The 25375-nt window shown below is 35.4% G+C and overlaps 2 protein-coding genes across 2 annotated transcripts; both read right to left on the bottom strand.

Moving 5' to 3' along the window:
* Positions 1–13184: 13184 nt before the first annotated feature.
* LOC100243697 (myb family transcription factor PHL7) lies at positions 13185–15608 on the bottom strand. The gene is made up of 6 exons (XM_002264083.4): positions 14949–15608; positions 14760–14836; positions 14364–14403; positions 14131–14188; positions 13963–14032; positions 13185–13873 (listed from the first exon to the last, which is right to left on the bottom strand). Exons 1-6 carry the CDS (start codon positions 15085–15087, stop codon positions 13457–13459), a joined length of 801 nt encoding a protein of 266 aa, XP_002264119.2. The 5' UTR covers positions 15088–15608; the 3' UTR covers positions 13185–13456.
* A 101-nt stretch (positions 15609–15709) lies between these two features.
* On the bottom strand, positions 15710–24438 carry LOC100259069 (PHD finger protein ALFIN-LIKE 1). The gene is made up of 5 exons (XM_002265057.3): positions 24057–24438; positions 23932–23964; positions 22882–23104; positions 17470–17590; positions 15710–16244 (listed from the first exon to the last, which is right to left on the bottom strand). Exons 1-5 carry the CDS (start codon positions 24154–24156, stop codon positions 15990–15992), a joined length of 732 nt encoding a protein of 243 aa, XP_002265093.1. The 5' UTR covers positions 24157–24438; the 3' UTR covers positions 15710–15989.
* Positions 24439–25375: the final 937 nt, after the last annotated feature.

The raw sequence follows: 25375 nt of genomic DNA, 5'->3' as shown, positions 1-25375 counted from the left end.
ATTCTCTTGTTTGAGTCGCTTCGTTTGACGGAGCAGAGATTGGATATGTCGATCATTCTCTTGTTGGCATCTCTCCATCATTTCACACCAAGAAAAGTAGTCTTCACCACCCATAGCTGATGATCAACTTCTAGAGAGTGTTGACATCCTTAGTCGTTCCCACAGATGGTGTCAATGTTAAGGTCGAGCCAACTAGATTCAGGTTTGTCCAACTTCTTTAGAGTCAAGCAAACTTCTTCCCTACCCAAAAGAATGTCCAGATGGATGGTCCGGGCACACCTCTCCGAAGCTTAAGTTAGATAAGGATAGCTCTAACTATTTTTGTGGGAGATAATGAGCGTGTGTACCTTATTCGTGCTTTTTAAGGGATTTATATAAAGTTGATTACACCGTCATTATCTTTCTTGTAATGATGATTGCTTGGCAAAAATCGAGCCTTGATAGGACAATCAACGTCGTCACTACTGTGTGGGTTATGCAATCATATCAAGTAAAGGCGGCTGACTGGTGCCATTTGCTGACTGTCGTGCCAAAATTTCAAACTGTGTAGTTGACTGTCCATTTAGCTTGCCAATCTTTGAAATTGTATGTAACAATTGATTGACATTGACTTTTGAGTGTAAATGGCGTATAGTTCGCCACTCAGACGTCAGGTGACTAGGCTGTTGCTCAGACATCAAGCGTTTAGTCCGATGCTCAGACATCGGGCATGTGTGGACCCTCACCCGATCCACCGAACCGACGCGACTCGTTTTTAAAAGAAAAGAAAGAAATGAAAAAGTTGATGTTTTCCAGTTTTGAAAAACCCGCCCTCAGTGAGGAACGGTGTTGTATGGAGTCGCCACTTATTTTTTATTTTTATTTTTAAAATAGGGAAAATTAAGTAAGAACAAAAACCCCTAATGACCCCAGTATGGAAAAAACGGTCTACGAAAACTAGATTCTGGGTCCGGGGATCAGGTTACCCATTGGGTACGTACCTCATGCGAGGTAGCACCCCTCTAGGCCCGGAACTCGGTCTCTACTAATGAATTGGGTATGTGAGAGCATATGGGTCAAAGATCAAATGAAACCTTAAGCCAAATAGATGTCACAAATCACACAATCCTAGTTGGTATTTGGCATGCATATGAATTCAACCAACCAAAATAAAGAGTGCATACCTATGGTCCTTAGCCAAGCGCTTCATAAAAGGTCGATAAACACCTAACAAACATTCAAGATTAAGCACCATGCATACATATGATTCAACAATCAAAACCAACGATGCGTACCTGTAGTCCCTAGCCATGTGCTACAGCGGAGGGTGAGTCAGCCACGCAACATGTATTCAGAATCAAGCATCAAAGTTTGTGCTAAAAAGGAAGAAAGCTGGTTGAAATGAGGTAAGGGACTCCCCAATTGTCATACAAATCAAACTAGACTCATCTAGACCGCACCATCCATAACTTCAAAATTGGCCCATACTAACTGAAATTAAACCTAGACTTAAACCTTCAAGATGGCTCACAAGTGCCCCATTGCAAATGGATACGGGCTCGAAAAATGCCAAATCGAGGGTTACCCAAAGTCCTTTTGCAGAACAGGTTGAACCAATTCTCAACTAGTACAACCTATTGAGAAAAATTCCCAAATTTTTTTAGAAGACTCCTAAATGAGTAAGGAATCAAACAAAAGCAACGTCACTCAATTCTGAGCCCGGCCGAGTGAGAACCAAACAAAGAAAGATCAGGTATTCCTCATGATTGACAGAGTCAGCCAGCCATAGTGCTGAACCGGTTGAACCGGTTCCCAACTGGTTCATTCGGTTGATAAAAAATCCCAAATTTGGCCTGAAAGTTCCTAAATGATTAAGGAAGCAAACAAAAGAAACGGTTCTCAATTCCGAGCCCGGATGAGTGAGAACCAGACAAAGAAAGGCAGGTGTTCCTCATGGCTGACAGAGGCAGCCAGTTATGGTGCTGAACCGGTTGAACTGGTTCCCAACCAGTTCAGCTGGTTGATAAAAAATCCCAAATTTGGTCAGAAAGTTCCTAAGTGATTAAGGAAGCAAACAAAAGAAACGGTTCTCAATTCCGAGCCCGAATGAGTGAGAACCAGACAAAGAAAGGCAGGTGTTCTTCATGGTTGACAGAGGCAACCAGCTATGGCGCTAAACCGGTTAAACCGGTTTCCAACCGGTTCAGTCGGTTAATAAAAAATCTCAAATTCGGTCATAAAGTTCCTAAATGATTAAGGAAGCAAAAAAAAGAAACAGTTCTCAATTCCGAGCTCGGATGAGTGAGAACCGGACAAAGAAAGGCAGGTGTTCCTCATGGCTGACAGAGGCAGCCAGCTATGGCGCTGAACCGGTTGAACCGGTTTCCAACCGGTTCAGTCGGTTGATAAAAAATCCCAAATTCGGTCAAAAAGTTCCTAAGTGATTAAGGAAGCAAACAAAAGAAATGGTTCTCAATTCCGAACTCGGATGAGTGAGAACTGGACAAAGAAAGGCAGGTGTTCCTCATGGCTGATAGAGGCAGCCAGCTATGGTCCTGAACCGGTTGAATCGGTTCCCAACCGGTTCAGCTGGTTGATAAAAATTCTCAAATTCGGTCAGAAAGTTCCTAAACCATTCATAACCAATCAACAACAATCATGTGTGGCCTTTATTATCCACACCCAAGCAATACAATCTTCATATCAAAGGAAAGAAAAGATGATGAGGAAGGAGAAAAAGCATATGAAGACGAGGAAGATAAACTGTAGGTAAAAAAAAAAAATTCAACATGCTTACCTCAGAATCTCTACCAAATATGATCCGTGTATGCCGATGATGACTTCCAAAACTGAGATGTTGTCACTCTTCTCTTAAAAAAAAAACCACAGTGCTGAAGCTTTCCCCCACGCTCTCCACTCAGAAGATGCTACTGACCTTTTGTTTTTCTCACCAGCAAAATTTCCCCTCTCCAAAATGTCTCCTCCCGTCCTTTGCTCTTCTATCCTCTCACCTTTTATACTCATACCCCTCTTAGCATTTGAGCCTCCTGGGTTCTTTCCCCTTCAGCACCGAAATCCCCTTCATCAGCATGGGAACCACATTCCTCATTACTTCTCTTAAACTTACGAGGCCAGCTCACTCCCTTTAATTTTCAGTTTGCTTCACCACCAATAATCCATATGGATTCGTGGTGGGCTGCAAGGAACCAAAACCAAGGCCCAAAATGGACCCACAACATTTCCCAAAATCGATCTAGAGCTTACGGGCCTGAGCCATGTAGGATTTGGGCCCCAAAATTACTAGAATTAGTGTTTTACTGCAATTGATTCAATGAACCGGCTGAACCGGCCGAACCGGATGCCAACTGGTCGAACCGATGGAAATTTTTTTTGAAAATTTGACAGAATGTTCCTAGAAGAGTAAGGAATCCATGAAAAAAACGTTACGTGATTCCGAGTTTGGAAGAGGGAGATATGATCAAAACAATTACCAAAAATCAGTGTTCTACACCGGCTGACTCGATGAACCGGTTGAACTGGCTTCCAACCAGCCGACTGGTTGTAAAAAATTTTGAAAATTTTATAGAATGTTCCTGGAAGAATAAGGAATCTATAAAAAGAAACGGTTCTTGATTCTGAGTTTGGATGAGGAAGATACGATCAAAACAAGCCCAAGTGCTCCAAACCTCAACATGCCCCTATAAACTCCAACTAAGCTAAAACATCGGGATGACCCCACTTCCTTCCTATAGCGTGATGTGAACGACTAGGAAAATGGCCATGGTGACCCTCCAAAATGAACCACATATGCACCATAATGGACCATAGACAAACCCACACGAGGCTCGGACACTGACTAAGCCCAAAAGGGGCCCCAGTGGTGCCATATGTGAACGATGGGTGGATGTGACACCCGAAGGATAAATGCCAGTGTTGAGGGACAAAATTGAGGGTCTACAGCATGGTTGACCACGTATGTCAGAAATCCTAAGGACTTGACTGGATTGATTTGTTCATTTGATAGGTCCAACTAGTTTGGTCTGTCCATTTCGTCCGGCATTGTGGAAGAAATAAAACTTCTCACTTCTGGTGTTAGACGAAGCTTATCTTGGTCCAGACGGAGTAATCCGAAACGGGTTATATGTTTGCCCTAGTCAACCAAAGTGTCTTGAGTCTGGGAATGACGTGGAGGGAATCCCCCCACGACTATGTGTAGATTTGTCTTAGGATAGATAACAATAGCAAAACCTCATATAACTAGGGTTTACCAAGAATCTCTAGTATCAAAGAATTGGTTATTGTACCATTCCCTAATTCAAACTAACATTAAAAGATGTCTTTGATTTCATTTATTATGCATCAACCCTTCATTCATTCCATTTTTAGTGCTATTTTATCTATTGTTTTCTCTTAGTTTTTTAGTCTCTCATGGTGGTGATTTCATTCACACGATCCATAAAAGAAAAATAAAGACTCATTCTTGAATAAAATAAATTAGAAATAATTAATTAAAATAGAGAAAACAAACCAAGAATCTTCAATATCGTTTTTTCTCCCCGAGAAAATCCAAGATCTCCTTAGAGTTTCCAAGAACCCCTAAAAAGGAACTTTAATGCCCTATTTATAAGTTAAAAGTTAAGTTGACACATGACAAGATTCCAGAGATAATGTAAAATATTTTTTTCAAATTAAGGGCTCTCAATCAAAATTGTAAAATTTGAGTCACAGTAGTCTTTAATGAAAATATGTTAATTTCACATGAGGATGCTCCATAGAAGTGGATTGGTAGCATTCCAACATCATTCTAGTGCATTGGGCATGGTCGTACGAAAATTCGCATGTTAATGCCAAAGTGATTCCCATATGTTTATAAGTTGCTACATAATTTTAGCTCTTTGGTTCATTTCGCATGATCATGTGAAACATGTTCATATGAAATTAACACTCCTTTGATTTCTCTTTGCACAATTCTCTTCATTTATCCATATCTTCCTCATTTTAGCTCCAATTTGTGCACCATTTAAAGCATTAGATTCTTAACTTCTCAAGATTTGAAAGGATATATAGCATGCTTAAAAATGAACTTGATAAGTACTCAAAATTTTACCTTAAATTCATAGTACATGTTGCTAGATTTTGAGTTCCAATTTAGAATGTTTGAACTTCAAGTTATATCTTTCAACCTTCTTTCCTGTGTTTGCTTACTCTCCAACTCTTTCCATAACCTTCATTTCTCATTCTCATGCTATGAATTGCTCCATTTTCATTTGTCGAAACTTCCCTTATACTTCACACTCTTGGAGCTCGTTTTAAGCATATTTAGTCTCTTTTCTATCATGACTGAAAAATGATTTCTTCAATTTACATCATTTTCATCCTTTAAACCTAAGATTTAGCTCAAAATATTTATTAGATTCATAGTTAGGGTCTTAGCAATAATTCGAGTTAAGTTGGGTGAGTTGAACCTTTACAATTGCATAATTCATTCCTATATGTGCCATTAGAGCACAATTTGTGACTATAATTTAGGCACTTAGGGTTCATTTTCACTCTAATATGTTGAACTACATGGAAGTTCATTTTCAAAGCTCTGGAGGAACTGAAATGGAAGAAGGACAATGAAACTTACTTTGTGTTTTCCCTTGTGTAGGCTTTTTGCTCTCATGTTGGCTTTCCTATAGTGACCTGCCCTCATAGGGGCTTGCTAGAAGATGGTGAGTGTCACACCCTGAGTTTCAGACTTAACAATTAATACTCAAATACAACATAAGTACTTTCAAAAATTTGGGAATATTATGGAAACCTGTTATAAGGAGGTTTACATCATGTATTAAACTTTGTAACTATTAGTTAACAAAATATGATTTGTTTCACAAAAAAAAAAAAAACTTGTACTACATTACTTTACATATACCAAAACCTCCTGGTTCACTACTGGTAGCCCATACTACAAGTGTACATGAAAAATATACATTACATCATTCCTTAAAAGGATTTAGTCTTTGTATGATACAAAGGCAAAGCCTCAAAACAATTTCAATGTGAGCAAAAAGCATCCAATCAGCAGAAAAGCAATGCTTAAGCATTATTTCCAACATAGGTCTTCTAACCTACATCTAAAGGTGGAAGGGATAGGGTGAGTTCACAACTCAATAGGAAAGTTTATAACCATCCTAAGCATACCCTTAAAACCCTTGAATTAAGCGTATAATAGCACGCATGATAAACATTTTATAACCATTAACAAATATGCAATAAGGTCAAACATGTATGCATGCGTTTGCTGGTTTCATCTCTATTTTTCCTCATCCATCATTTCACAATTGATAAACTGCTAACCCCCACCAATGTACACATCAGATATCAATGTTCCACAAGATACTTGGTCAATATAATAATATGACTATTCTGGGACTATCACCCAAGGGTAAGTCATAACCCGTGTCTTCTAGGACTCATACCCAAGGGTAGGACCAAACTTGTGTCTTTAGGGACTAAATCCCAGGGATAGGACCAACCCCATACACCCACATTGGAGTGTCTTCCTCGAGGGCTTTAGAGACTTTCACCTAAGGACCCAAGGACCCACGATCCCACATAAACAATATATCAAAGGATAGTGTCCAAAGCCTCACATAAACACTTCCCACATATCAATCAATTCTCTGGATATCATCTGTCATTATTCCATATCCTTTTTGCAATGCAACCACACCACGAACCATTTCCATAACACTGAACCATGAATCCTCATACCAATATACGTTCCAATATCGTTGTAATATTTCAATACAATAAATCGAGATGTAATGACACATTAAAACATTTCATGAAATCATAAAAATGACATGAAATTTCAATAAATGTTTCAAGGAAAGAAACCAAGATACACCATGGAACGACATAAAATTTCCTACCTTACACCAACCTCCCCTTTGTGATTCTTCTATGAAGTCGATCTTTACCTATTACAAGGAATTAAAATGAACAACATAATTTAGGTTTCCTAACCATGAAAATTTATACAATTAAAACTTATGACATTTTCTTTTCTTACTAATTTTTAACAACTTACTGTTATTAATTTTTAATTCTCATATTCTCTAATCTACATGCCCACAGGTTTTCAAATCAAATTTGAATTGAATTAAACAATATTTATAGTGCAATTAATATTCCCTAATTAATTACCAAACACTAATTGTTTTGATTTTCCTAAAGTCTAACCCATTAACAAGTCCCAAGTGTCCAAATAACCTAATTAATCACATGTTTTACTAATCTATTTTTCAATCAAATCAAACTAAACAAAGATGTATGGTGATCTTTCCAACAATAAAATACTTAAGTTAAAACACTTTAAACCTTAATTAATTCTGTTTTATAACTAAAACAAGTTTATAACTGATTACACTCAACTTTAACACAAACTTTACCATTAATTTGTTTCAAAATATCATTAGGAACCCAAATATACCAAAATTACTAAATTAATCTACTTTCTTACCTCAAATCTTCTCTTTTTCTCTCTAGATTCTCTTTCTAACCCAGGCTGCTGCAGAGACAAGGCTCCAAAACGAGGTTGTAGGCCCTTATAAAGGGTCCCCAAGCAGCCAAGAAAATAATGGCAGGCCATAAGGCTGCCACCAATCTCAACTTTCCAAAATTGTTGTTTAGTCCTTCAAATTATCCAATATTAAACCTACAACTGCCCATTAGTCCTTTAGGTTTTCATAACTCTAATCAATCCCTAGGAACCTAATAAGCATGCTTAAGTCATTAACTAATCCTTCTTAACCTTAATCAAGGTTTAATTCATAATTAAACAAGATTAATACTAAATTGTTTTTAATATCTAATTAAGCATGTTTAAAGTTAAGTACTAAGATAATCATTATTGCCTATTTAATTCATTACTACTAGCTATTACAATGAGTCCACTCCAAATCAAAATCCAAAGTAGAATCATTATCCTAATAAATATATGGAGCATGAAAAGTATAGAACATAACTCAATGATGTTATTAAAACAATAATTGGATACAATGATAGTGAAAGCAAGGTTTATGAGATAAGTCACATCATAGAGAATAACTAAATTAAACTAAAATAGGTTATCTGCCCCACAAGTCTAATAAGGAAAACACTACAACTATATCTCCTAAGACTGGCTCCCAAAAGATGGTTATATTTCCTTAACAAAAATACAAAAGTGCTCATCTGGAAAGAAAAAAAAAATCATTAAATTTACGAGGTGAACACAAGGTCCAATGAAAAGTCACAATACACAAGTGTTAGGATGCTCAGTCTACATTAAATACAGTTCTATCCTAAGACTGGCTCTTAGAAGATGGTTTTATTTCATTAACAAAAATACAAAAGTGCTCACCTAAAAAAAAAAACATTTAATTTACGAGGTGAACACAAGGTCCAATGAAAAGTCACGATACATAAGTGTTAGGATGCTCAGTCCACATTAAATACAATTTTAAAACATATCTCTAATAACTTTGGTAATTGGAAACTAGTATAGAATAATCATAATAACATTTAAAGACATATGAGATGTAAAACATGTAATCATAGGTTTGGACATATCTTTGGTCAATCGATTGGCTATACACAAGCCTACTACTCATGAACCCTTACATCTACACAATGTTCAGGGTCTCACTACCCTAGATCACTATACAAAAAAACTCATTTCTTTGTCATCTCATTAGGGGCACAACAAAGCATACTTTACTACTTCGGGCTCCACACCCTAGTCCAATATTAGAACCCATAATCTCATATTAAGGCCTCTCACTTGCTACATAAGTGGTGTAGAGTCCCGAAACAAACTGCATGAAACATCTCGTGCTATTATGCCTATTAAATATTAATGTCCACAAAGTCTAACAATTTGTTGTATCATAATTATAAGGTATGTAATTGTTGGGAATCCTAGATTACTCTGTTCCCATGTCCTGGATCTTGTAAGGTGCATACATCTATTTCTAGGGATATTTAGATCTAACACAACAAAAATAATGTCTTAAAAAACCATAGAATAATACAGATCTAGAGATTAAAACTCATACATGCGATTTGGATGTTCCCAAATCAAAATCTACCCAATAAAGAATGTGTCTAAATGCTCTAGAAGTCTCGTACACCCAAAGTCTTCCGCCAGATAACTCAAACCATGTTCATGGCACTCCAAAGAGTGACTTTGGAATAGTAGATGCCTAGACTCTCGTTCTTTTTGGATATGGAAGACAATAGTTGAAAAGCCATTAGGAAAATAAAACCTTATAAAGGGGTATTTATAGGGTTCTTCTACCAAGCTTAAGTGACTTAAGCTCACATGTGCTTGGGTCCCTTAATTTAGTACAAAATTCCTAATTGATTAATTAACCACACAAGTCCATCTAATTAATCAATTACCTCAATCCCTAGACCTTATTCACCATCTCATATGCAATCTTGTGTAATAACCAAAACACATTCATGCACAAGAGTGAACCAAGAGTCAATCCAACCCTCATAAATCTTTTCACATGGTATATGAATTTAGAGTGAGAACCATTGGGACCCATAGGAGTACTAGTTGTCTCATAATCCAATTCTAACGTTGATTCAACATTCCACTATAGAGAATTAACTACACTCCAATATCCTATGTAAATAATAACAAGACAAAGCTTAAGTCTATAACCTACAATCCACCGCATGTAGACCCCCACGAACTGGTGTTCGTAATCTAACAAGGTAGTATTATCACCTATCAAGATTACCTATCAAATCCTTGAGTTACAAATCTTACTTATTATGTGATCAACTCACATACTCTAACTCCAAATGACGTATGTCAAATTCCACTAAAGGAATTATTGAAGCCATGAATTTCATGATCACATGTCCTTTGAATCACTCAAGGGGACACACTATATCAATCCCATGAGATTAGTGCCTCTTTTAAGAATACTTTTTATCAACCAACTTCCATCAACAATAACCCAATCTATAAGGATTTTTTACCACTTTAAGGTATCATCCATAGGTCAAAGCCTCTTGTTGATTTTAATACAAATTCGATATCCTCTCAAAGTTAAGAGTCCATATAGTATAGTAACTTAGTGAATTATGATAACTAATAGTCTTACGTCATAATTCATCATAGGTCATGTCTAGTGTACACCACATACACTAGTGCACTCACCATGACAAACTCATCCTGACAATCAAGATAAATTATCCCTCCAATTAAGAGGTGGTGCATTACAATCTCTACTAGATTGTCCAAATCCATGAACTAACTATGAACAACTTATCTACTTACAAGGAACACATGATTTGTATCATCTATGCAACTCTTAATACAGTCAACTCATGTACAATGTAAGAGATATGAGTTGAATGCTCAAATCAATATCAATACGTAAAAGGGATAGTCAAGTATGACTTTGTTACATCATGTCTTACTTTTAAGAGCTCAATCCTAACAGTAATGTCATTATTTGTGAACATATGCATGGTCACAAATAATTTCTTCAAAGCAAGGGAACATTCATTTTTGCAACTCAACATAAATCCATTTGCATTTTTGACCAAATAAGAATTCAACATATATTTTATGCCTTTGGAGAAATTAAACAAGTGATATAAATATAACATATGCAAGAGATATTTATTTTATGAAAAGCTTAGCAAAACCATGCATATTATAACCACTCCTAAAAATTCTCATAATCAAAAGTACAGCAAAACTCACAGTATGATGGCTCCACAAAGTCAAATTCCTCTCCTAATAAAAGAAAATTTAAGTAGACTTATAGAATTAGAAATTCCATAAAAATGAAAACCATGATTCTTCTAAGTTCTATTAACTCTTTCTTAATTGGATAGCACTGTAACTTAAATATGAAATATTTCTAAAATTGAAAGGCTAGGCAAATGGAGTCTAATTCAAGAGAAACTTGAGCGAAATAGTTTGTTGATGAGTTTACAAACCTTAGAAATTAATTTTTAAGTCAAAAGGTCATCAAAAGATTATCAATTAAGCCTTAACCTAAATTAGTTCTAGATTGCTCAAAGCAAAGCATGTTGTACTGCTCTTCATTTTCTTGATTTTTCTTACCAACCAAACAAGTTCTAAAAGTTATAAAACTTTTAGATCTAATATATGATGAGTATAGAAGATTTTAAAAATATTTTATAAACCTAAAACAAAGTCTAATAATACCAAAACTCTCAAACATAAAAATTGTCTTGGCATACCTTACTGAAAATCCTTTAATATTTCCTTAATTACTTCCTTATTCAAACAAATTCGGAATTGCATGAAATTAGATTATATAGTTTCCTTTAATTAATAATATATAAAAATAATTAAGAATCATGATAATTATTCAAAATATCCCAAAACTTTAAAAAACCTAAGTGGGTCAAAGCTATCTTATTTGAACCACTCTATTTTCTTACCCATTTCTTTAAAATATTTGTACTAGGCTATCAATGTCCAAATGAGGTGAAATTTATAGGTTATATTACCTAGGGAGTCCAATATTATATAAAAACAATTTGGAATAAAATATTCTACAAAAATAATCTTGAAATTTTTTAAAAGCATAATTGATCCAAATTGTCTCTATGAACCTCACTCTTGTATTTCTCAATCTGTCCAGAATTTTCTCATGGGGCTAACATGGTCTAAAAGTAACAAGACTTGAATGGTTGGACTTATTATTGAGTCTATTATTTAGTAAAACTAATTTGGGATTTTAATACTTTACCAAAAATTTACAAAAATTCAAAAATTACCAATTGGTCAGATATATAAAGAAAAAACAAGGTATTCCTCATCCTTGAGAAATCCTTTTTTCTCATAAAATTATCTCCATAAACCTAAATCTATTATATTAAATTGTTTGAGTTTGATTTGGTCCTCCCAATATTGAAAACAAATTAGGGTTCACTCATTATGGGTTGAAAGGTATCATCTAATTCCTCTTGGGTATCAACATCATAAAATATATCATTCTCATCCACTTCTAACCATTTATATGTGAATCAAACTTAAATTACAATATTGTTCCTTCATTTTCTTGGTAACCAAACAATCCAAAAGATTAAAAAATAAAAAATAAAAAATAAAAAAACAAACAAACAAACAAATCTCTAACAACTCTAACCCAAAGAAAAGGTGGAAAAGAAGAAGAAAATAGAAAAAGGAAAAATGCAAGATGAGATTATTTACCTCTAATTACTCCTCAAGTAGAGATGAAAACCTCTAGGGAAAAATGAAGTGAAATGGTTTTTCTTTATATTTTTCCTCTTTTATATTTCCTTTTCAAATATGAGTTGATGTAAATGTCCTTCTCTATGCCATGAGGTATCCAAACTACCCTTAGTTGCTACCAAAATTTCAAGTATACTTCTTTTATCTTATAGTGCACAATTCTTCATATCTTTATGTGGGACATTTTGCAACCCACACATGTGGTACTTTTATTACATTTCCAATAATTTTTCATCTATGTGTGAAATTTGACAACCTTTAATGGTGACATGTGGTGCTTCTAATTTATTTTTAACAATTCTTCATATCTCCATGTGTGACATTTGTAGCCCTTAAGTGTGACATGCAGCAATTCTAATATATTCCTAAATTAATTACACTTATCCTAATACTCCAATTAATATAATTCTTTTCTAGCTTAATTATATAGTTTTGACTCTTTGAGGTTATTTAACTTTCCTGATTATTTTAAGTTTAATTGGATTTTTAACTTTCTATTTTTTCTTCCAAAATCCAAAAAAAAAAAAAAAATCATCTAAAAATCTAGGGATGTTACATGCTTGTTCTCTTGGGATGAATGGAAGCGTCAACTGCGTTTTCTTCCCTCTAGGGTAACGAATTGGGTTAGAGGATAAAGATTAATAGACACGTAAATTAAGGGGTGGGTTAGTGGGAAAATGTTCTAAAGGGGTATTTTTTTGTCTAGAATAGGTTATTTTTTAGGCTATTGAAAGTGGGATATTAAGATTTGCAATTTTATGGTCTTTTTGCCCCTTTTAAAAAATATAGCCACGATGAGTTTGTTGAAAATTTAGCATATTGAAACCATTAAAAAGCTGTAAGAAGCCATGCATGAACTTTATATAATCCGGTGATCACAAAACAATTGATTCATAGAGAAGTGGCGGAGGAATGCATAGCATTCATCAAAATGGATAGATTTTTTTTTCCTTTTAACACACAGTAAGATATGATGTCTCTTTATTTAAAATTACAAGGAGAGCAATACATGTTCCAAGAACCTGGATGAAAAATGATATGTTAATGAGCAGCAAGGCTGGTGCATGTTGGACAATCCACAATCCATATCATCATTCATCCACACGCAATCAGGATGATTAATGTGCTATACTGCTGCGCTATAGATATAGATGGGTTTTATTTAGAAAAATCTTGGAGCTTATTACACAAAAACTATAAAAACCCAGGGACTAGAGGCGATGGGCAGGCAGTGATACTCCATGGAAAGCTGATTTCATGGGCAGGAGGATATGAAAGTTTCACATTATCCTTTGGAAGAAGCATGGTGGTTGGATCGTGGGATCCCGAACTGGGTGATGCATGTTTGAACCTTGGAGGGTAAATGTGATCATCCATTAGTCTAGGCTTCTTCGCTTGAAATCCTTCATATTGCATGTCGGTCTTGTTGGAATCTGAATCAGAATCGGATTCCTTTGCATTTGACTCAGACTCTTCGCAGAGGGAAGGCAGTGATGTGGGGGAGAAGAGGTTGGTGGGTTTCATGATGCTCACCCAGTTGCGTTGTTCTTCTGCAATTCTCTCAAAAAATCTTCCCTGGGCTTCGATTTTCAGCTTCAAGCTCTTCTGAACCTTTGAGAAAACAAAACTAATTAGCCAAAATGCGAGATGTCTTTTTCCTAGATCTAATTATAAGCTTATTTACACAAATGAAGCGGCACCTCAAGTTGATCGCTCAAACGCCTTTCTACTTCCATGTGCATTTGTAATGCTTCCTTAAGCTGAGCACCCCTGCGGAAATCAATGAAAATACGGAATAAGCCTCATCATTATAACACAAAGCAATTTTATCTTAGGCTTTGAAACGATTAAAGGAAGTAATAGCTTACGAAGTTGTACTGAAATTAGGCAACATTTCTGAAATGCTTCTCCTCTCAAACTTGGCTCCTGCAAGAAAGAGAGAATGACGTCTTTGTATTCGATCAGTTTTCAAACGAAAATTTATTTCTGAAAATAATTGACTACTCTTTTAAAAAACTTTCCAGATATTATTTTGGAAAACGTTGGTAAACAAGCACTAAGTTCTTAGCTCAGAAATTTGGTGTAAGCGCTCTGAACTTACTACTGGATGATTCTGGTACAAACTTTGATATTCTGTATTTCTGAGACAATCCAAAACATTCATCAGAAAAGCATTTCCATAGCTAAACCGACAAAGTTTCTGTTTAATAGTTTGAAGCAAGCAGATGATATATAATACAAGTTTCGAGATTTCAGGTTCACAATTTTCCAAAGAAACAAACATGAAATAAACAAATTAAACTAAACCCAATATGCACTGCCTTGAAATCCAGGAAGTAGCTATCCTAAAAAGCTCATTGTTCTGAAACTTCCTATAGGATACCCACACTCAGAACCTCAAGAGCACCAGGCTCCAGCAGCATGGCACTGAAGCCTACATAAAAAATGTGATATCAAGGTCAATTAATGGTTTAGATGTGTAGAGAGAGAGAGACACCTGCAGGTGGCTTTTAACATGGTAAATGGTTAGTCCGGGAACAGCCATAGCCTTTAAGATTCCCTTTGGAGTTGCTCCTGCGTATATGCAAATTAATATATCAAGGAAACCATGCATCAATGACCAAAACATGCAAGAATAAGAATGAACCCATGGGTGCAGTGCACTTTGAATTGAGTTCAAACTTACTATCGGCACCACCAAGCTGATTAACAGCCTCTTCAAACCGATCATGTAGTTCCTGTGTCCAGCGCAAGCGTTCTTTTCCGGAGCCATCAGAACGAGAAGAACCCATATTGGCACTGACCGACCCAAGGCCTCCAGGCATTGCATGAGCAAGCCTGGCAGGGAGGATTATAGTCAAGAGGAACCAAGACAAACAACAGTTGGGGACAGAAAAGTCAAGGTGGCGATGGACTCTAGGGGCTGGAGATGCCAGAGACTGTCTTTAACTGTCGGAATAAACCAAGTAGCAGAGTCCAAACTTTTCAAACTGTAAGCTTCCTTCCCAATTTCAACTCATTTGGCGAAGAAATCTAAGGTTTCGAGCCTCAACCCAACTCAGAATTGGCTTCTTTAGAGGGTAAAGGGTTTGCCTTCTGACTCAAACCACCAAGTTGACAAGCCTCTTTCATCTTTTGCCCTCTTGAGGGCATCTCTGATGTTTTTTATTCATTCATAAATATGACATAGTTTTACCAGTTTGGGCCATCCCGACTTTGATCACATGAGACATCTAATCTGCAAACCCATTTGCAGTTACAATTTTTGGGTTCAGCAGATTTCTTAACCATAAGGAGCACCAAACATACATGTACAGTGACATGAAGGGGGACCTGCCTCTAACATAATCAAAGGTTGGGATGATGCCAAACAGAAACAGAAATATTAATGCACCATTTGAACATAATTCAGTTCTCAGAATCACCCTGCAAACTTAACTAAGCCCATTTGATTAAATAATTTTTACTATTAAGGGAAAAAATCCAAGGCCTTATAAGCAAATAACATCCATGCATTTGTCATAAATAGAAAATGACTAAAATGAAAAATAGAAGCAAACATTCAAGGTGGCAAGGAGAACCTTCCACCCTCTGAGAGCATCTGGGTACTAAATAAAGGTCACAACAACAAAGTCCATGAGAAGCCCCAAAAGGTTCTATTGCTATACTACTTTGTCAGGCACCAAAGCAACACTGTTAATCCCCCTCCACTGGTTTTAGTGGACTACTACTGCCTGCTCCTCTTTAAGCTGCAAGATGGACACTTATATTGCTTAATGCTCTCAGCCTTGGCAGGTGTTATCTTCACACACTTTCCATGGAACCACCTCTCACAGATGTCGCACCCAATCCAGAACTCATCAGCATTGTAGTTCCCACCACAGCTCCCACAGAGGGTTTCACTATGTTCATCTTCCTCCTCCTCAAAGCTCTCATCTGCTGCCAGCTTCGGGGTGCTTTTCACTTGCCCTTCATTCCCCCTCTACAGAGAAAAGGAACTCAGTTAATGGCTATAGAGATAAGTGTCTTGATAAGGAAAGATAATAAATGAAGGATAAAAGTGTTTTTTAAATTTTTAGACTATATTTGATTAGCTAAATAGGTAGGATATACGTATTATAAGATATCATTATTAGGATATGATATCTTTGGATATATATATCCATTGAGATATATTATATTTTACTTATATTTGATTTGTTGAAAAAATAAAAACTAAAATAGAAAACATATTACATTTCAATATTACATATTTTTTTTAAAAATAAAAAATTATATTATATCCCAGGAATTTGCTATTAAAAAAATATAAAATCTCTATTATGATTAGTATTATTTGGAAATCATTATACAATTTATAATTTTGTAAGTAATTTTTTATTGGGTAAATTTTACTCACGTCCTTGATGTTTGGGCTAAATACACTTAACCACTATGAGTTTTTGAAATTTCATCAACTACCTCCCCATTTTGAATCAAAGGAGAGGTGAATGAAAATAATAAATGAGAAAGTTAGAGGAGGTATTTGATGAAATTTCAAACTAATGGTGATTACGTGTATTTAGATCAAACTTCAAAGGAGATGAATGAAATTAACCATTTTTTATTTCTTTTGAATCATATTCATGATTAAAATATTTAAAATTTATAAATAAATAAAAAATTACATTATCTTGTTAAATATATAAAAACATTTTGTATATATAAGATATTATAAATAATACTATATACTAGTATTATTTTACAATTTAGTATACACGTCTTTGCAATTCCTCTTTAGAACTAAAATTTTAAATTTATGTATTTATTTGAAAAATGAATGATATAAAAATCTGAAAAGAAAAAAAAAATGAAGAAAATGGATGAGAAATAAATTTATATTTCATGTCAATTCAGGATTATTATATCCTGATAGAAGGGATATAAAAAAGAGGTTGGATAAGTTCTTTTGTCACTTATCCTATCCATCATCAACCAAATATGGCCTTACAAGAAATTAGTTCTCTAATATTTGCTTACTTCAATAACATTATAATTGTAGCATGCTATCATGGACAAACATCCTTCATTGAATGCTCCACTACACCAATTTGAATTTTATTTTCACCTTAAAAACATTATAGAAAAAAACAAAACAAAAAACAAAAACAAAAACAAACAAACAAACAAAGAATGAGAAACTACATATCAAGTTTGATCCATCTCACCTTTGTGCTGACTCGAGATTTGCTTCCACTATCCACACTAGGCTTGTCTTTTATAGGCTTCCTCTCTGTTACAACTTCAAAGACAGTGGGCAGATCATTGATCATACTAAATAGACGTTTCCTGTGGGGAAAAAAAAAAAGGCAAACTTATATGAATGCAAGCTGTATTTATGATAATGCTAGGCAAAATAAACCTTACAAAAATACAAGCAAAAATAGCTTAAGAACAAGTACATAAGCCAGTACTTGTGCTCTGCGTGCCAAACAATTTCAGGCACTAAATAGGTGGGCCATGTGGATTTTTATTTTTATTTTTTTGTTCTTTGGTGGGATAATACGGCCTTTTGGATCTCCCACTCGCTGGTGCTTGAGGCCTGTAATACAACTTAAGTGGCAACCTTTTTGTAACACTGCATGCTGCCACATGGTGAATTGAACCCAAATCCAGTTTTATGACTTCCAGTCAAGCATTTTATGAGGTTTTAAAGTACTCCATGTGTATATCAGAACATGTAATAAGCATAATACTGCCATAGGCAGGCGACTCATCTATATTGAATTGATGATGTTTACTTTCCCTAAGTCCATCTCACCAACCTAAAAGGCATATGAAGAAAGACAAGGCCTCCAATTGGCACTCCAGAACTATCAATGCCTCAAAAACTCTACAATAATCACAATGACCTTTCCTCAAGATTTAGATAAGGTTCAGTTTCCTGTGTGCATGAAAAATGTTTGCAAAAAGAGAATTTTCCACAAAAACTTCATATTAGAATGAGGGAAATGATAATGACAGCTAGAGATACTTTTAGACATTGTGGTTTGGTTGTAGCAAGAAACAAAGATGGAAAATATCATTAGAATCTTGATGATTTCACCCAAGTAGTGTGCGTGTGTGAGTGTGTGAGGGAGAGAGGGAGAGCAAAAGCTTCTCTATGTAGCTCACGATGAATGCAACTTCAATAGACCATAGTATTGACAAAAGAAATGAATAAAAACATGGTCAAATTTATTTTGGATAAATTTAATTAAAAAAAAATGAATGTGATGAAGCAATAGAGATGTCTATGATTTTTCTGCAATGGTGAGGTTTGGAGGATTTTCCAGCTTGAGAGGATGGGGCACTAAGCCTATGTCCCCTCTGAAGGTGGCCTCCTTTTTTATATTCCTTTTGCTTTTTGTGTGTCAGAATTGACATGGCAAAAGGTATGACACTTGATGAGTTAGGAAGAGTATGATCATTACTAATTGATGTTGCATATGTAAAGCAGACAGGAAGAGTGCAGATAAAATGGTGGTTCAGGAAATGCAATCAATGCTTCTTTCTCCGAGGTTCATTGGGTCCCACCAGAAATAATTTTTTTGATAAATAAGTAAAAGTATTGTATTACGATGAGGTGCTAAAATAGCGACCCAAAGATGTACAGGAAAGAGACCATAGTTTTAAAAGGCTCAAGGCGCACCAAGGCGCAAAGTCCTCTTGGAGCCTAAGGCGCAAGGTACATTAAGGCGAGGGCTTTAGTGAAGTGAGGCGCATCGTATTTTACATATATAATTTTATATAATACAATTAAATTTAATAACTGTCTATTTTACATATATAATTTTATATAATACAATTAAATTTAATAACTGTCTATTTATCCTAAGTGCATATATCATCAAATATTATCTAAAATTTCAATCTAATAAACAAAAAACATAAAACAAATAGTTCTAAGCATAAAAACTATGCATCATGATTGTTTCATTTATCATAATAAATAGATAAATAAATAAAATAAAAATATTACATAATGTATTCATTTCATAACCATAATAAATAGATAATTCATTATCATAAATAAATACATAATTCATCATGAATAAATACATAAATAAATAAATAAAATAAAATAACAATTAGATAAATAAGTAGTTTCCGTCTTTCACAACTTCATTATCAAAATAAATAAATTAATTAAATAAAAATAAAAAATACATAAAATACGAAAATAACAATTAGATAAATAAGTAGTTTCCATGTTTCACGATTTCATTATCATAATAAATAAATAATAGATAAATAAATTAATTAATTATAATAAATAAATAAATAAAATAACAATTAGATAAATAAGTATTTTTAATTTTTCTTTGGCAATTTCATTATCATAATAAATAAATGATAGAAAAATAAAAATATAAAAATACAAATCTAAATGCCCAAAGAGACTTGGTGATGGATCGAAGCTACGCCAACGCCAACCACCAAGTACGCACCTCTCTTCTTCTTCTTTAGTTCTTCTTTATATTCTCTTTTCAATCTCTACTCTCTATTGAGCCTTAATTTTGGGCTTTTTTGTTTTTTTAAAGCTCACTTTGGGCTGTTAAAAAATATGCTTCTTCTTCTTCTTCCCACGATCTCACAATCTACTTCCAGCCCTAATCTGGACATTTTCTTTTGTTTTTATTCCACCAGCAAAACGCAACGTTTTGTTGGTGAAATAAAAACAAAAGAAAAATGCCCAGATTAGGGCTAGAAGTGGATCATGACAGAGGAGAAGAAGAAATAGAGAAGCATGCCTTTTTGGAGCTTTGTGCCTGGCCAAAGGCGCACACCTTTTGTGCCTAGGCAGTCCCTTCTTCAACGGGCTGCACCTTGAGTAAGGCGAGGCGCTGGAGCTCCGCATTGCCCCTAGGCGCACCTTTTAAAACCATGAAAGAGACACTCACCCTCTTACAGCTGAAACAAAAAAGTCCAACAAGATATACAAAAAACAACCCCTCCCTCACTGAGAATCCACCCAATCAATAAAATCTATTAAGGTCAAAGGACCACCTTTTATAAACAATTTGGTCTCCAACCAAAGTAAATACACAAAAGAAGCTTTTAGCCTTTGGATGGACAACACACTATCTTCAAAGGCAATTATATTCCTTGCCTTCCAAGCTGACCAAAACAAACATAACGGACCCAGTTGCCAAACAGCCTTACGCTTTTTACCCACAAAAGATCTGTTCCACCCCAAGAGGGTTTCCCTTACCGAAGAGGGAAACACCTAAGATACTCCAAATAAAGTAAAAAGCAACATCCACACTTCCCTTGTCTTTTTGCAATGGAGAAGAAGATGGTTGATGGACTCCTCATACACTTTTGATAAAGTCCATCCCCTCTTTTGAATTCAGTCCAAAGTTAGAACTTTTCCCCATGATGCCTCCCAAGCAAAGAAGCTTATTTTTTGCTGCACACAAAGTTCCAAGTTGTCTTCCTTGGGAAAGAAACTGATGAATCCGGCTCTAAGGCTTTGTAAAGGGACTTTATTGAGAAATTGTCATCCTTCAGTTTCCAACCACCTCACCCTATCCTCCTCATCCAAATTCACCATCTTCCCACCCAAACATAACAGCAACCTTTCCACCTCATCCATCTCCCAATCATTGAAAGGTCTAGAGAATCAAGGGCTCCAACTTCCCCCTTTTTCCCCGCTTGCTGAAACAATTCAAACATCACTCACCCAAGCCTCTTTGGATGCTACTAGAGCAAATAAAGAAGGGAAAGATTCACACAAAGGTGTAGTTCCACACCACTTATCCTTCCAAAAACTCACCCTCTAACCATCACCCACCACAAAGGCAAGTCTAGAGCTCACGAGGTGCCCTAACTTTCTAATTGCTTTCCACAACCCAACTCCATACCCCTGCCTAGCCTCGCAAGAACTCCACCCTCCTCTTTTCTCCCCATATTTCCCCATAGTCACTTGGTTCCAAAAAGCCTCTCTTTCATTTGCAAAGTACCAACTCCATTTGCCAAGGAGAGCGTTATTGAGTGTCGTAATGCTCTTAACCCCCAACCCTCCTTTTCTTTTATCCAAATAAATGTTCGTCCACCTTACTAAGTGAGGTCTTCACTCAAGAGCCCCACCATCCCACAAAAAATCCCTTTGTATTTGCTCCAATCTCATTTTAACCCCTCTTGGCAACTAAAGAATAGACATGAAATAAATAGGCAGGCTGGACAAAGTACTTTGAATCAAGGTGATTCTCCCCCGCTTAGAGATATATCGTCGCTTCCACATAGTCAATCTCTTGTGGAATCTCTCTTCAATTCTATCCCAAGCAAGTACAGATATAAATGGAGCACCCAGCGGCATTCCTAAGTAAACAACAGCCTTCCCACCTTACAACTGAGCTCTGAAGCCAACTCTTCCACATTCTCCACCCTTCCAACATGGATCAGTTTACTTTTATCCAAATTAACTCTCAACCCAGAGATTGCCTCAAACCACATTAACAGCCAGCACAAAAACATCATTTGCACATAACCGTCCCTCTATTACTTTTCAAGATTGAATCTATGCCTTCATTAGCAATAAGCACTGCATCCATAATTTGTCTACCCTCCACAAACACATTTTGGGCCTTTGAAATCACCTTAGCTAACACCCCCTTTAACCCATTAGCCAGCACCTTGGCCAACCACTTGTACAGCCCTCCCACCAAGTTGATTGGCCTGAAAACTGCCAAAAGTCCTACCAGAAATAATGAAGCTAATGCTGGCCAATTGGGAGGGATGTAGCCTTTTGCATCACTTGGGAACATTGGAAGGAGTGTAATAGAATAACATCTGCAGGCATAAGGTTGATGGGTTGGAAAGCCTAAGGAGAGGGTGCTACATTCTCAATGTGCTTGGATAATGACCAACTGCCTGGAGTCAAGAAGATCTTTCCAGAATTTTGATGTCAATATGGAGGGAGTTGAGGTGTAGGACTGGTAATCTGTTTAATAACATTATAATAAATTATTGGAAAAAGTATGTAATACTATAATAAATTATCCCATCAATCATATGAGCTCAAGGTACACAGGTTTTGGATTCAAATGAGTAACACCAAAACATTTTAAGCTTCAACATGGATTAATGCATCCTCAGTACCATAACGCAGCACTGATTTAGTTGTTTGTCATTTAACTCTGTTGGTGATACCAGATCAATCCTAAGCTTTATATTCTATACCTCCTATATCACATTCCAGGTTTGCACCTCTTCTGAAAAATGAAAATATAACATGTAGTATTCTCACAAATTGTTCCATTAATCAATAAATTGACCATCATAACAGTTACTGCATTAAATGATGGAACTTAAGCAGTATGGTTAAACATTCCATTGAGCTTAATACTTGATGTAGGAAAACCAGGGTCATGCTTGTAAGGCATGTCCAGTCAAGAAAATCAAACAACAACCAACAATTTAACAGGAAAAAAGAATTTAATATTAGTGAGCAAGCTAACATGAGAAAGATCTAAGATTACTTTCTTAAGAATATTCTGCAAAAGAAAATTTACAAATGCATCCAAAGCACATTGAATGCAAACCATCATCCACAATCCACTCCACATGCAAAGCTGCTATAAAGAAAGATAATTTACCTTTCATTGCGGTTAAGGCGAGCACCAAGATAGAAAGCTGCAGAGAGCAACCAAGAATCACTGTGCACAGCAACCAGTGAAAGCCAGTCTTTGCGGTTCATGCCATCTCTCGCAAAATTGATCCCAAGCGCTGGCTCAGGGAGCTCTGGAGGAACTTCCTCTGCTGGAAGAGTTACTTCCCAAGTATCATTTGGATGACCATACAGACACAAATTCTCTTTCTCTAAACAAGGAGAAGGAAGAAGCTATGAGGACAAAAAACCAGAGGAAGGAAAAAGAAATGAAACATTGAAACTATTTACATATTGTCGTTTTAGTTTGCGACGAACAAAAAAGAAGCCAACACATTATGATTATGATAACGAAACACTGCAACGATACATATTTTTGTCGCTTTAGTTCACAAGAAGCACTACATTAATGAAAACAAAGAAAAAAGAAGGAAAACCTTAAGTTTTCTTGCTGCAAGCAAAAAAAAACAAAATTCGGGAGAAATCCATTTGTAACTTTCATTCCCCGCCCTAAGTAAAGGCGCTCAATGTTTCAAAATTCAAAAGAACAAAATAATTTCAAAAAATTATCTATCATTATCAGAACTATATTTGTTGCTTCTGTGCAAATTCAATTCAACCATACACACTGCTATTATCAGAACTAATGCAAATTCAATTCAATCATACACAGTGATTTTACCAAAGCTCTAATTGTGTTGCTTTCATGCATCTCAATACATAAAAATTGAATCTTGAACACTCAACAAACATAAAAATTGTGGAAACAAAATTATAACATTACCCAAAATTAAAAAACAGAAATTGAGTACACCAGCACAAAGCACAGTGCAAGTTCAAATTTCAATTCCTATTTCTTTTCCTCCGAATTCTCAGCAACCAAACAAAGGACAAACTGACTCTCCATTCAACCTTAATCCAAACAAAGCCACGAAATTCAAAACAAAACAATCACAATCACAATCAGAAATTTCAATTTCACCAAACCACAACACCGATCTACAGTTGCAAGTAGAAAAAAAAACGAAATCAACCTCACCTGGATCGCAGAGCTTGTAGAATTCATCAACATCTGAGAGAAACACAAAGAAAACACAACAGGGTGAGACAATTTTCCAAACAGAGAAAGAAGAAAAAGAGAGAGATTGGCGAAGATTCGAGTACCGTAGGTTAAGGCACGCACAACACCAGCTCTACGACCGCTGTAATCCTTGAAGATCTCCTCTACAGTCCTCGGACTCGAAGAAATAGAAGCCATTTCCATGGCGTTCGAGATCGAAACGCAGCGTTTTGATTCGAGAGACTCCAAACACCAACTGAATTTAATAGAGAAGAGAGGATCGAAGAGAGAAGAGGAGATGCATGTAACGTTGAGAAGCCAAGAAAGGAGTGTGAATAACGCTATTGGGTAATCGCTATTGCCCCTCCCCGTTTTACTCCCTCCCTGCAGGACTGTGTTTTATGTGGAGCCGCGGTGAGGGTTTTGTGGAGTGGAGGAAGGAAAAGGAGGTGTGTGAGAAATGCTTTCTGACTCCTTACTTTTTCTTTTCTGGTAGCCCCTCTTTGTTCCTTCTAATTTTTATTTGCCCTCGGATTTACTCCTTTTGTCTTCTTCTGCGTCCCTATATTTTATTCATTGCGTCCAAGAGTCAATTCATAGAGTTTTCAACTAATTTCATTCTTTTTTTCTCCGGCTTAAAATTAAAAATAAATATCTAAGAAAATAAAATTAAATTAATAATGACGGGAAAAGACATTTGCAGTGCATGCAAAAAAGCGTACCTGCCTCGAATTTTTCCTACAAAGAAAATTTATTGGGGGGACCTCTTATCTTTTATAATTTAGAAACTCATCCTTGTATTTTATATATATTTTTTTTTTTCTGAATTACATTACTTCAAAATTTTGTATGAAAGGGAGTACAAAAGAAAATGAATAAATGTTAATTAATAGAATATTTGAGATGTTAGATTTGGCATAATTAATTATGTGTACTTGCCCTTTTTATCATTTAAAAAAATCTAACCTTTTAGGAATGAATTATAAATTTTATAATTTTTATATTTTTATATTTTTAATATAAAAAAATAAGATTTTTATAGTTAAATCCTTTTTATAATAAAATTTAATTTTTTTTTTCAATTAACGTAATGGTTTCCTTTTTTCTCCCTTTCTGACATTTTTCAATAATCCAATATATTTGTTGAGATTTTAACTATATTGACCTAAAGTAATCAATCACTATGAAGGGAGTCAATATGGTGATGCTCACTTTAAAAAAAAAATAAAAGTATACGAATGTAAGTGGTAATTATATTCAATTAATAACAAGTATAATGGCAAACAAATTACATATAAAATTAGTAAGAAAAAGATAATGCAAACTCGAGATTTTTATAGTGATTCCGTATAAACTAGCCTACATTCACTCTCTTCAATCCTCCAAACATTATAATTGGATTGATTGGCGTCAATGGGTACTT

The sequence above is a fragment of the Vitis vinifera genome, chromosome 8 (genome assembly GCF_030704535.1).
Source record: "Vitis vinifera cultivar Pinot Noir 40024 chromosome 8, ASM3070453v1".
NCBI lineage: Eukaryota > Viridiplantae > Streptophyta > Magnoliopsida > Vitales > Vitaceae > Vitis > Vitis vinifera.
Note: the sequence above shows the minus strand (reverse complement) of the source record. Positions and strands in the feature narration are given on the sequence as shown.